Source organism: Candida albicans, chromosome 4, assembly GCF_000182965.3.
Source record: "Candida albicans SC5314 chromosome 4, complete sequence".
NCBI lineage: Eukaryota > Fungi > Ascomycota > Pichiomycetes > Serinales > Debaryomycetaceae > Candida > Candida albicans.
The window spans coordinates 1,147,444-1,159,801 of record NC_032092.1 but is presented as its reverse complement, the minus strand read 5'-3'; the positions used below and the strand labels follow the sequence as shown (position 1 = coordinate 1,159,801).

The following is a 12,358-nucleotide window of genomic DNA, read 5'->3' as shown; positions in this document are numbered from 1 at the left end:
CAGCAGAAACATCAACAATAGTAGTCAATTTTCTATTTTCATTATTCAAAATTTCTTTATTAATAAATGGTGGGATTGGTTTAGATAAATAAATACAATTAATGAAAATATCCAGATCAACAATTTCTTGGAATGGACCACCTTTAGCAGTTTCAGCCATATCCCATTTAGCAATATTATCATCAGGGATACCAATTTTTTTAAATAAATCAATGGCACCAGATCCACATCTACCCAAGGCACCAATAACAAGACATTTAGGATATTGACCCCCATTTTTAGTTAAAGCTTTTTCTAATTCAATTTTAACATCTTTAATTAATTCATTTTCATTAGGATATGGAGTCACCCCAGGTAATTCACCACCTTCACCTTCACCTTTAGTACCTTTAGTATTACCATTCAATTGTTTAAAACTCCAATCTAATACCCCAATGGCAGCCCCAGCAAATCCAGCATAAAATCCAAAGGCAGCAACTCTTCTACCTTGATCATTTTCTAAAAATTCTAAATCATATAATATACCATTACCTTGTGGGAATCTTTTTAAAACATCTTGCCAACCAGCTTGATCTTTATAACAATGAGCAAATTGAATATGTTCATGAATTAATGGGAAAGTTTCATTTTCAGGTAATTCTTTTAAACCAAAAATAATTCTCTCTTTAGGAGCAGTTTTCCATGAACCTTCAGGTACTATTTTAGCACCAACAGCTTCATATTCTTTAATATCAAAAGTAGATTGAGAAGATTCTTCAACATAAATTTCAAATCCAGCATCGAGTAATTGTTTAGTAGTAGAAGGAGTTAAAGCAGCTCTAGCTTCTAATGGTTTAGTTTCTGCTCTTAAATGAAGAATAACTGGTGATTTAGACATAATTAGTATATGAGTTAGCTAGTATAGTTGATTATTAGAAAGAAGTAAGAAGTAAAGGTATAAAATGTTTTTTTTTTTTTCATTCAAATTGTTCAATGTAGAATAAATGAATTGTAATGTGGTTTATATATTCTCTAAGTGAGAAAGAGAGAGAGAGAGAGAGACAGAGATAATTCCGTCTAAAGTGTTTGTGAGTGAGTGAGTAATAACATGCGGCGATAATTAAGGAACTCACACTCATCACCGCTGCCGCTGCCGCTGCCGCCGCCAGCCACCAGCCACCAGCCACCAGACGATTAAAATGAGTCAGACGGAGAAAAGAAGAAGAATTCTTTCAGTGGGGAAGGAGGGAGGGGAGCGGGGCGGCAATTCTTTATCACAATAACTTGAGTTGGACGTGCACACGCGGCAAACAACTAAAGAAAAATTTTTTCTCACTTGATTACTCATTTTGTATTGTCATCGGATACACGACTTTTTTTTTGGTTGTGGCACATACTTATGGCTAAATTTCCCAATTAGGTAATGCTTGTACCAAAGTACACGCACTACATTACATTATCAACAGTTTCAACATTCACTCACTCACTCACTCACTCACTATAATTTACCAAGAGTAATAAACTTATCTATTTACAAAATTATTCTGACTAACTAACTAACTAACACTATCTATAGGTAGATTTCCTGGTTTTAATACTTTATGGAATCAATATTCTCTATATATTTCAAGGCAACATCTATCATTTTCAATTGAGCATGATTTTCCCAAATTTCATTATCAATAAAGCAATCACTATAAATTTTAAAAATTTTTTTAATTTGACTAATTTCTAATTCATCTTTAATTATTTGATTTTCTATAGCTTTATCAAATATTAAAGATGCAAATTCACGATCATTATTAATTAAAAATCCTAATATTATTGACTCTGTTAATAACCCTTTAGATGATTTTTTAGTTTCAGGATTGATTTGAGAAGATACATTTTGAATATAATCATTATACATTGATAATCCTGAATCAATATTGAAAAAACTTTTACCAATAATTAATAATTGTAATGTTTTAACCGTTAATTCGGGATTAACCATCAGTTGAGCCACTTGATTCCAAATTTCTTTGTTTTGTTTTATGGCTAAATAACTAAATATTTTAACCATTATGAAACGAATTTGTTCAATATTGGATTTAACATGAGTTTCATAATAAAAATATTTCTTCAAAGCTTTATCATTATCTTGTTGTTTAATACCATAAATTTCTAATAATGTTTGTCTTAAATTTATGGCTTCAGGAATTTCATCGAGTTTTGATTCTGTAACATATTGTAATATTTCATTACTTGTTAATGACACTGCTAACTCTTTGTGGGAATCATCAAAATTTAATAAATTCAAGGCAATAGTATAAACTTGGTGGTCCATAGATTGTGGATTGTTATTGAACAATCGATTGAATATAGTAATAAATGCAAATTTAGTAGTAATAGAACTTGTCTTAATATTGACTTGCCCCACCATTTCCTTTAATATCATTTCACCATTTAATACTCCAGAATTTATTAATTCAACAATCAATTCATTACTATTGTTATCAATCAATTTATAAAATAATTCAATTAATAATTGATCAAATTGTAAATGTTGATAATCATTAACAATTTGAATAATATTATTCAAATCAATACTTTCACTTTCATCATCGCCATCTTCTCGAGCAATAGTAGCATTCTTCTCTCCATGAATTAACCTTTTCAAAACATCTTGAATCATATAATCTTGAATTTCATTACGATGATTATTATATAAATCAAAAGTACTATGAACTCTACCAGGATTTAATTGAATTAATCGATGTAAAACTTCTTGTTTAATAGTATGTTGGGGTAATTTGAAATAAATAGAAAAATTGGGGATTAAAAATTCCAATAATTCATTACGATTTTGGGTTGATAAAGTTGATGTGTTTTGTATTGATTCAATTAATTTTAATCGACCAATTTCATCTTGTTGATTGATTGATGGATGTGATAAATCTTCAATAGTTAATTTCTCAATCGGTTTAGTGGTTAATAATGTAGAAAGTCTTCTGTTTAGGTATAATGATGATGATGATGATGATCTGTTTAGAAGTATTCTAGAACTTTTAAGCATTTCTTTAATAGTTGATACAAGGAATAAGTGAATTGTTGATAATGGAAGAATAAATTTTTTTTAAGCACCATCAAAGGGACAATTTGGTAGCGGGCGAGAACTCACAAAACCATTCAACTTCAAAATAATACCACCCTTTTGGTTGAACCTTATTGTTTCTAATAAGTAATACACTTTTTGGTATGTTGTTTTCTTATGTATATCTAAACTAAACAAGATCTTCTAAATTTCTATCTAAATTTCTAAATACAAGAAGGGGGGGGGGGGAGGAAAATCATTTCTTTTTATTGTTTTAACAATGTTTCTTCCATTTTTGCTAACATTCCAACACCAGTGAAATACTCTTCCCATTTATCATCAACTTTAAAACTTTCTAATTCATCATTAGTATCAAATAATTTCCCAATATATTCATCATAACCAATCATTTTATTTTCTAATTCACATTTATATGACCAACTAGCTTTATAAGCACCACCCAAGGCACAAGCATTAGGAATTTCTACTTTATAATTACCGTTAGTAGGACCAAAAATTGATCCCATCTTGGTAATTATACTAGTATTATTAGAAGCTCCACCAACATAATAACATCTATTGGGTCTTGCAGTTAATGATTCAAATGATTGTTTTTTCCCATCAGTTGATAATTCACCAAATTTATCCACCAAATTGTCGTATAATTGTTGTAACTCCTCAGAGGAGTTGGTTTTCCCATTCTTAGTGGTGGATGATTTACTTAACATTGGTCCTGCTCTTAATCGGCAACTTAATGTTTGAGAATCAACAATTGCTGAGGCATCATCATCAACAGTGAAACCATGACTATCTAATTCACAAGGAGTAATTTCTCCATTATCTTCCAATACAGCTCTAATGGTTTGTGCTGGTGCTTGAGGGATAATTTCTCCCAAGGGGAAATAAATTCCTAATTTCCCATTAAAATCTTTATTATGATCCAAAATTTCATTGAATTTATCCCAACTTTTATTGTCGGATACATTATGCTTCTTGTTTACTTGATCACGAGCTTTTTCTCTAGCTAAAGATCCATTACAATAACAAAGCATACCCATATAATGATCAGGTAATGTTGGGTGTTTAAAAAGATGATATTGTGATGACGGTTCATAATTACTAGTAATGATCAATACCGTGGTGGAAGTCCCTAATGAAATTAAACAATCATTAGGTTGTAAAGGTAATGATAAAATTGTTGCCAAATTATCCCCAGTAAATGAATAAATTTTACAATCAGAATTGAAACCATAAGTATCAACAAAATATTTTGAAATTTTCCCTGATGATTTATATGTAATGGGTGAAATTTCTCCTAATTTTTGTTTAAGTTGATCAATTGATTTTTTATATTTCGGATCTTCTTTAGAAACATTATCAATTTCAGTGTGTACACCAGCAGCTAATGCCAACAATTCTTCATCGTATTGACTCTTTTGAATATCATAAAGATTCATTCCACAAGCATCACTTTCTTCTAATGGAGCAATTTCTCCTAACAAAATACTAGTAACAAATGATGATACTAATGAAATTCTTGACGTTGATTCATATTCTTTACTATGAGATCTCGTAATAAATTTTCTGATTTGTAATCCGGTAAATCTTAAATGAGCTCTAGATCCACTAATTTCTGCTAAATGTTCTTTACCAATGGCTTTATGGAAATCTTCTGCTTCTTTCACAGTAGAATGATCTTGCCAATTTGGTGAATACCCCCATGAAAATGCATCTTGTAATTGACTAGATAATTCTTTACAAGGAATTAAATCATTTAATAATTCATTAGCTTCCCCACTCCAATAAACCGATCCATGTTGTTGTCCTGATCCACTGATCCCAACAACTTTATCAAAGGGGAATTTACTTTTTTGCATTTCATCGAAAACATAATTAATGGCATCCAACCACATGGCTACTGGACTTATAACTTCTCCATCATCACCAGTAATTACTCCCTTATTGATTTTTGTATATTTAGATTTGAATTGAGAATCAAATTCAACATTATAAGTATCTAATGGAGTAAGGTTTTCATCAGTAATTATAATTTTCAATTGTTGAGTCGATAAATCAAATCCCAAAAATAATGATTTTGAATTGGAATAGTCTGTCATGGCGGGGGAGGGGGGGGGATTATTAACGTAGAAAATGAATGTGAAATAACCTTCAAAAAATGTAAAGAGTTTATATATATATATAAAAGTGATAGTGAAAGTGAAACTGTACATTTTATGTTAGGAATCCCGGAACCATTTTTATATTTAGGTTGCTGGTGCTTTCAATATGGCGTGAGCAATCGACGGAACGGAACAATCAAACCGAGCAACAACAACAATAACAAAAATGTCAGGTTGTTCCGAACCACCCCAGAGCAACGAATTTGAACAACAACGGCTTTCATCAACAATAGCACAATAGTTATAGTAATAAAAAGCGTTTAATTCCACAAAAAAACACTTTCAGTGTTGGTCTTACATAATTGTCATTGCATGAATTGGACTTATATTCCAAGAAATGATTTTTGTTAATAATTCATATTGCCTTGCGCTTTTAAAACCATTCAAAGGATAATAACATCATCTATTTCTTTTTATTCTATTTACATATCATTTATGATAATTCTATATTCTTTTTTCTTTTTTTTTTTCTATTTGAATGCTTGTAATGCACTAGTCAACTTTAACATCATTTCATCCCATTCATCATCCACATCACTTAAAACCGTGATGGCACCACCTGCTCCAATTCTCCAAAGTTTGGTTTTAGGGTTGTTTTCTTTATCATTAGAATAATGGAAAACCGATCTTATAATAACTGACCAATCGGAATCATCAGTGATTGACCAATATCCAACAACACCACTATATATCCCTCTTCTACCACCAACAAAATTTTTTTGCATCGATTCAATATCTTGTAATAATTCTACTGATCTTTTCTTTGGTGCCCCCGTCATTGATCCTGGTGGTAATGATCGATGTAAAAGATCAATTCCATGATATCCTTCTTTATAAAGTTTCCCCTGAATAACACTAACCAATTGGAAAACCGTTTTATATTCTTCAACTGTCATTAATTGGGAAACTTCAACTTCATCAGTAAATTGATATAAATCATGTCTAATCAAATCAACAATCATAAGGTTTTCACCCATTTCTTTCGGTGTTTTAAGGATCTTGGTGGCAATTTCATGAGTTATTTCATCAGTATTTTTCACTGTCCCCTTGATAGGTCTAAGTTGAACTATTTTGTTGTTGTTGCCCAGTGTAATATCATCTTTCCAAGATAAAAATCTTTCTGGAGATGAAGAAATCAAACAACAATCATCAAAATCCATAAAACAAGAAAATGGTGAAGGATTTTTATGAAGAGTCAACACTTTATAAATATCCCATGGTTGTATATACAGGGGTAAATGAATTTTCAGTTGAGTAGTAAGACATAATTCATATGAATCACCGGAATGAAGATATTCTTGACATTGATTGAATTGTTTCTTATAAATATCACGATTTGGTAATTCAAAATCAATTAAATCCTCATCACCTTTTGTAGCCAATTTATTGACTGAATCTGGAATATTATCAAGGTTGATCTTCTCAACTTTATGCAAATCATTTATTATTTGTTGACCCCAATTAGTACCATCATTGTCATTAATAGCAACAATAAACCAATTCTTTGTCACGTGATCAAATGCTATAAATCTGGTAATAAACACCATTTTCAAATCTGGAGTTGTTGTTGTTGTTGTTGTTGTTCCATTTTGGCAAATATTGGATATCTTGTTGATTATCACATGTTGTCCTTCTTCATATGAAATTAAACCCATATAACCTCCCCAAAATGGTAATTCACGCTTGCCATAATCATTCAATTTCAGTTTGATTGTTTCACGTGATATATATGCCTTTTGCATTTTATTGGCAATGAAATTCCAAACTGTGTCGGTGCCGTCTAACGTTTGTTTTTCATTGGTTTTAGATCCAAATTGTGATAAATAAATGTGATTCTCATCATCGACTGAATGAGTGATAATTTCACTTTCTCCAATAGTTGGTAACCCAATAATTGACCATTCACCAGGTATTGACGCTGAATTTAATAATATGAAATTACATTTGTCGTCGCTATTCTGTTGGTAAAAATAATCACATACATCAATGGGTAATATTTCTTTATCCAATTGTAATTTCTGGAAATAAATATTGTGTAATTCATTTGAAATAAATTTACCATCTTTAATTAAATAATCTTCATGAACGGCATGATTATCCAACCAATTTGATACTTTATTTTGTTTAAATACGTTTGGTCTATATATTTCATTGTATTGTTGGGCAATATCATTAAAATTTTTGATCAAATCTGAACCTTTAGATGAACATATAGATTCTGGATGATATTGAACTCCATAAAATGGGAACTTCTTATGTTTCATTGCCATCAAAATTTTATTTGTCTGCTTCTGTTTCTGCTTATCTTGTGAATCAGTTTCCAGTGGTTCATAACAATAAGCCAAGGGGATGATCTCATCATTAGTATTCTCAACATACAATGAATGATATCTAACACTTCCAAATGGTGATTCATCATCAGGAAACAATTCACTCTTGGATACAGGATAAATATCATAAACTTGACCATGCTTCACTTTCTGTAATCTTGATACATCATTACCAAATTCATAACATAAACTTTGAAATCCAAGACAAATCCCCAATATAGGTACAACATTATTATCATTTTCTTGGTGTTGTTGTTGAAACTTTTTAATTAACCAACTAATAATTCCAATGTCAGATTCAATTGCTGGATGTCCTGGTCCTGGACCAATTACTATGAATTGAAACAATGGAAGATATTGGGTATAAAAAGTTTCATATTCATTAGGTTTGAATGAATCATTATGAATAGTTATTACTTCTTGCCCAGTACTTTCTTTTAATAAATGAGCAAGATTATTAGTAAAAGAATCGTATGAATCAATAAGAAGAATCATCGAAACCAATGGAGGGGCAATGGGTGTTAATCGTGGATTGGTGTTGATTGATGGGAATATCGGTGTTTGAATTTTTTTGAGTTTTTTTTGAGTTTTTTTTTTTTTTCCACTCATTATTCTTTCTTTCTTTCTTTCTTCTTCTTCTTTAACGTTTTCATTATTGATTGATCTTCAATGAATCTATAATCTAAATTGAGAAGGGTTGAGAAGGTAACAATAACAGTTAAAACCTTCTTCTACATATAGACTAAACGTATGATTCATTGGTTTATATTAAAGTACAAAGTACGACTATAGAAGCTAGTATGTTGGAGAGAAGGGGCTTGGTTTACTCATCATCATCTTCTGACTCTTCTTCTTCTGACTCTTCATCACTTGAAACTTCATCACCCAACTTCTTCAATCTTGATTTATATGCTTTATTCTTTTCATCTAAATCTGACATCAACAACATTAAATCATCTAAATCGGATTTAGGAACACAATTCTTAAGTTTATCTTGTAATTTCTTGAGTTCAGATTCATATTTTGCTGTGATTTTCTTATTTTCTTCTTCAACATTTTGTAATTTTGTTGACGTTTCTTTATGTTCAACATTGAGTTTTTCATGTGATTTGACAAGATCATTCTTTTCATTTTCAATTTTGTCTAATTTAGTTTTAATTTCTTCATGTGATTTACTCAAACTGGTGAATTCATTGTTCAATTTTTCATGTTTTTGTAATTCCAGTTTATTAGTATCAAGTTCTTTGGTAAGTTTTTCAAGTTGTGTTTCAAAGTCCAATACTTTCTTGTTGGCTTTTTCAAGATCAGAATTTATCTTGCTGGAATCAGCATTTTTATCATCAATCAGTTTTTCAAGTTCAACGTGTTGTTTTGTAAGTTTTTCAAGTTCTTGTTCAGTTTTTTCTTTTTCACTAATCAAAGTATTCAATTTCTTATTTGCTGCTTCCAAATCAGAAGTAGATTGTGTTAACTTGGCTGAGGCTGTTTCAAACTTATCTTTGAATGGCAATGCAGCATCTAATTCTTTCTGCAATTCATCTAATTTCAGTTTGGTAGTAGAATAATCCTTTGTAACTTTTTGTAGCTCTTGATCTTTTTCCTTTGTTTGTTCTTTCAATTCATCATGTTGTTTCATGACCGATTTTTTGTCTTCTAACTTCTTGGATAAAATCTCAATTTCTGACTCAAGCTTGGATACTTTTTCCAGTAGTTCCTTTTTAGCACCACTATTGTCATTTTTCAATAACTCTAATTCTTTATTGAGTTTCACAATTTCTTTGTCTTTCCTTTCCTCGAGGTTTTTGAATTTACTCGTCTGTGTCTTTTCAGTTTCCAATTCCTTCTTAGTGGAAGTCAAATCATTTTCCAACTCAGTTAATTTCTTTTTAGAATCATCAAACTGTTTGGTCTTCTCTTTAAGCTCATCAGTTAATGCCTTTAGTTTTTCCGAAATATCACTGTGCTTTTGAATGTAATCTTCCAATTCCTTTGATTTGTTGCCCGATAAAAATTGCAATTCTTCCTTTTCTTTTTCCAATGATTTCACTGTTTTTGTCAATGCAGCAAGCTCAGAAGTTGTAGACAATCCACTATTTTTCACTGTTTCAAGTTCAGATTTCAATGCAATTTCCCTTTCTGTAATTCCTTTCAATTTTTCATCTGCTGTTTGTAAATCCAGCTTCACTTTTTCTAGTTCTTCCAATTGTTTTTCCAATTTCAGTTCAGTGTCGGAATTTTTAGTTTTTAAAGTTTTGTATTCCTTTTGAGATTGTTTTAATGCATCACCACTTGTCTTTAATTCAGTTTTTAATGACTTAATAGTTTCCGAGAGTTCCTTTATCTGATTGTTCTTTTCTTCAATGCTTGTTGCGGACTCAGTATTGTGTTTCTCTAAACTAGCTTTCAATTCCTTCAATTGATTCTCCTTATCTTCTAATTGAGTTTGCGCCAGTTCATGATCTTGAGATAGTTTTGCAATATCTTGTTTCAAAGAAGTCTTTTGTTCATTATGAGTTGTTATCTCTTTTGAATGATTCTCCTTTATTGAGTTGATCTTACTTTCTAAACTCTTTATTTTGTCACTGTATTCCTTAATGACAGTTTCAGAATTTTCACTAAGCATAGCTCTTTCTTTTTCAACTTCCAGAATCCTATCTTTTAATTCAGTTTGTAAAGTAACAATCTCTTTTTGTTTTTCTTCTATTTCGTCTTTTAATGAAGTGGTTTCTTGGTTATATTTGTTTTCAAAATTCTTGAGTTCACTTTTCACTGATTTTAATGAATCTTGAAGTTCCAGTTTTTGATTTCCACAAACTTCTAAATCTTTTGACGATTTGGTTAGAGCAGCCTTTGTTTTTTCAATTTCTTCTGTCAAACTTTGGTTGTTATCTTGAAGTTTTGTTAATTCTGAAGTAGCTTCAGTTAGCTCATTTCTTACTTTTTTCAACTCCAACTCTGTCTTTTCTAATTCCATTGTGGTTGAGTCTAAATTTGATGTTTTGGTTTCTAATTGAGCAGCAAGTTCTTTATATTTGGTGGTATCGTCCTTTTTCCGATCTTCCAACAACGAAATTTCTTTCTTCAAGTTTTCGACTTCTTTCTTCAAAGTGTCAACTGATTCCTTGTTAGTCTTTTCTAGATCACTTTTCTCTTTCAAAACTTTGTCAAGTGTAGTTTTAATCTTTTCCCAATCGGTAGTTTTGGCTGCCAACTGAGATTGAATATCCCTGACTTCCTTCTCTCTTTCACCTTTGAGTTTCTCAATTTGTTCATTCAACTTGATGACATTCTTTTCAGACTCCGACTTCGTGTCTTCAATTAATAGTGACAATTTCTTACGCTCAGTATCATGATCTGACTTTGCTGCTTCTAATTTTCTAATTAAATCATTAATTTCTTTCTCTTTTGTTTCAGTAAGTTTTTTCAAACATGCTTCAAGCTCTTTACATTTGTCATTTACAACTTGCAATTGCTCCTTTTTCTCAAACATCGTTTCCTCATTTTCCTTCAATGTTGTTTCTAACTTGATTTTCTCTCTCTTCAAATCTTCAATATCGTGTTTCAAGCTCTTTGACTTATCTTCAGAGATTGCCACTGAAGTTTCCAAATCAGAAATCTTTTCTTCCTGTGTTTTGAGTTTATTATTCAATTCAGTTTTCTCTTTTTCAAGATTAGACAATTTTTCTCTATTATCTGATAATTCTTTATTGGCTTCATCTAAATTGGACTTGATATCATTTCGTTCACTCTCAAATTGTGACTTTTGCTTTGCATGTTCTTCTTGTAAGTCGGTGATGTGTTTAGTCTTAGTTTCAATTTCATCAGTGGCCTTCTTGTGCTCCTCAATCTTTGCTGAAAGTTTGGCTATCATTGAAGTTTTTGTATTTTCATACTCTTCTTTCAATTTTTTGAGATTTTCAGAAAGTGAAGAGTGTTCATCTTTGGTACTTGAATGAGATTCTTCTGCTTCTTTCAACTTCGATTGTAAACTAGAGATTTCTGAATTTAGATTATCAATATTTGATTTGGTCTCAGCTTTCAATTTATCAATTTCTTCATCTTTTGCTTGGAGATCTTTTTCAGTTTTCTCCAATTTTTGAATTAATTCTGAATTTTGTGAGGAGATTTCTTTATTGGATTTTTTGATACTCTTCAATTCATCCTCTAATTCCTTAAACTTTTCATTGGTAGAATCAGTAATATTTTGTAACTGTCCTTCCAATTCATTTTTTTTAGATTGTTGTTCCTTCAATTCCTTTTCAAGATTATCAATCTTACTGGTAAGTGTTTCCAACTCTTCTTTGGCTTTAACTGTTTCTTCTTCAGATTCTGATTTCGCCTTTTTCAAGTCATTGTATGCAACTGATGCAGATCTCAATTTATCCATCAAATGTTCATTGTTTTCTTCTGTATCTCTTAACTTCTCTTCAAGTTGCTTGGCATTAAATTTATTATCTTCAGTCAAAGATTCGATTTTCTTACTCAATTCATTTATTTTCTGTTTGAATTCATTATTTGATTTATTCAAATTATTAATTTGTAATTCATAATCCTTTTTAGTGTTTTCAAATTCATAAGTCAAATTTTTAAACTCTCTTTCACGTTGTTTGATTTGAGTTTCAGCTTCACTCTTCAGTTTTTTAAGATGGAATAAGTCTCTAGTCATATTATTGATACCATCTTCTAATTTCTTTTTGGCCTGTTCTGTGGAATCAAGTTTTTCTTTCAATTGCTTCAATGTGCTTTCAGAAGTGTTACCCTTTTTCAAAGCCTCTTGTAGTTCTTTTTGATACTTT

At 30.7% G+C, this 12,358-nt stretch overlaps 5 protein-coding genes across 5 annotated transcripts in view; all 5 read right to left on the bottom strand. All coding sequences in view use genetic code 12, as the record gives it.

Moving 5' to 3' along the window:
• Positions 1-877, bottom strand: part of LYS1 (saccharopine dehydrogenase (NAD+, L-lysine-forming)) — a gene marked incomplete at both ends in the record, with an annotated part of 1,149 nt that extends 272 nt beyond the window's left edge. Inside the window, one exon of the mRNA XM_443225.2 lies at positions 1-877. This exon is cut by the window's left edge and continues 272 nt beyond it. Within this exon, the coding sequence (XP_443225.2) occupies positions 1-877 (877 nt within the window).
• Positions 878-1,570: 693 nt separating this feature from the next.
• Positions 1,571-3,034, bottom strand: CAALFM_C405310WA (uncharacterized protein; the record flags this gene model as incomplete). Its single annotated transcript, XM_706346.2, has 1 exon — positions 1,571-3,034. The coding sequence occupies one exon, from the start codon at positions 3,032-3,034 to the stop codon at positions 1,571-1,573; it is 1,464 nt and encodes a 487-aa protein (XP_711438.2).
• A 284-nt stretch (positions 3,035-3,318) lies between these two features.
• XKS1 (xylulokinase) lies at positions 3,319-5,169 on the bottom strand (the record flags this gene model as incomplete). Its single annotated transcript, XM_704999.2, has 1 exon — positions 3,319-5,169. The coding sequence occupies one exon, from the start codon at positions 5,167-5,169 to the stop codon at positions 3,319-3,321; it is 1,851 nt and encodes a 616-aa protein (XP_710091.2).
• Positions 5,170-5,702: 533 nt separating this feature from the next.
• On the bottom strand, positions 5,703-8,171 carry ABZ1 (4-amino-4-deoxychorismate synthase; the record flags this gene model as incomplete). The annotated part of the gene is made up of 1 exon (XM_705000.2): positions 5,703-8,171. The coding sequence occupies one exon, from the start codon at positions 8,169-8,171 to the stop codon at positions 5,703-5,705; it is 2,469 nt and encodes an 822-aa protein (XP_710092.2).
• A 214-nt stretch (positions 8,172-8,385) lies between these two features.
• USO1 (Uso1p) overlaps positions 8,386-12,358 on the bottom strand; it is a gene marked incomplete at both ends in the record, with an annotated part of 6,429 nt that continues 2,456 nt past the window's right edge. The window contains one exon of the mRNA XM_705028.2: positions 8,386-12,358. This exon is cut by the window's right edge and continues 2,456 nt beyond it. Within this exon, the coding sequence (XP_710120.2) occupies positions 8,386-12,358 (3,973 nt within the window).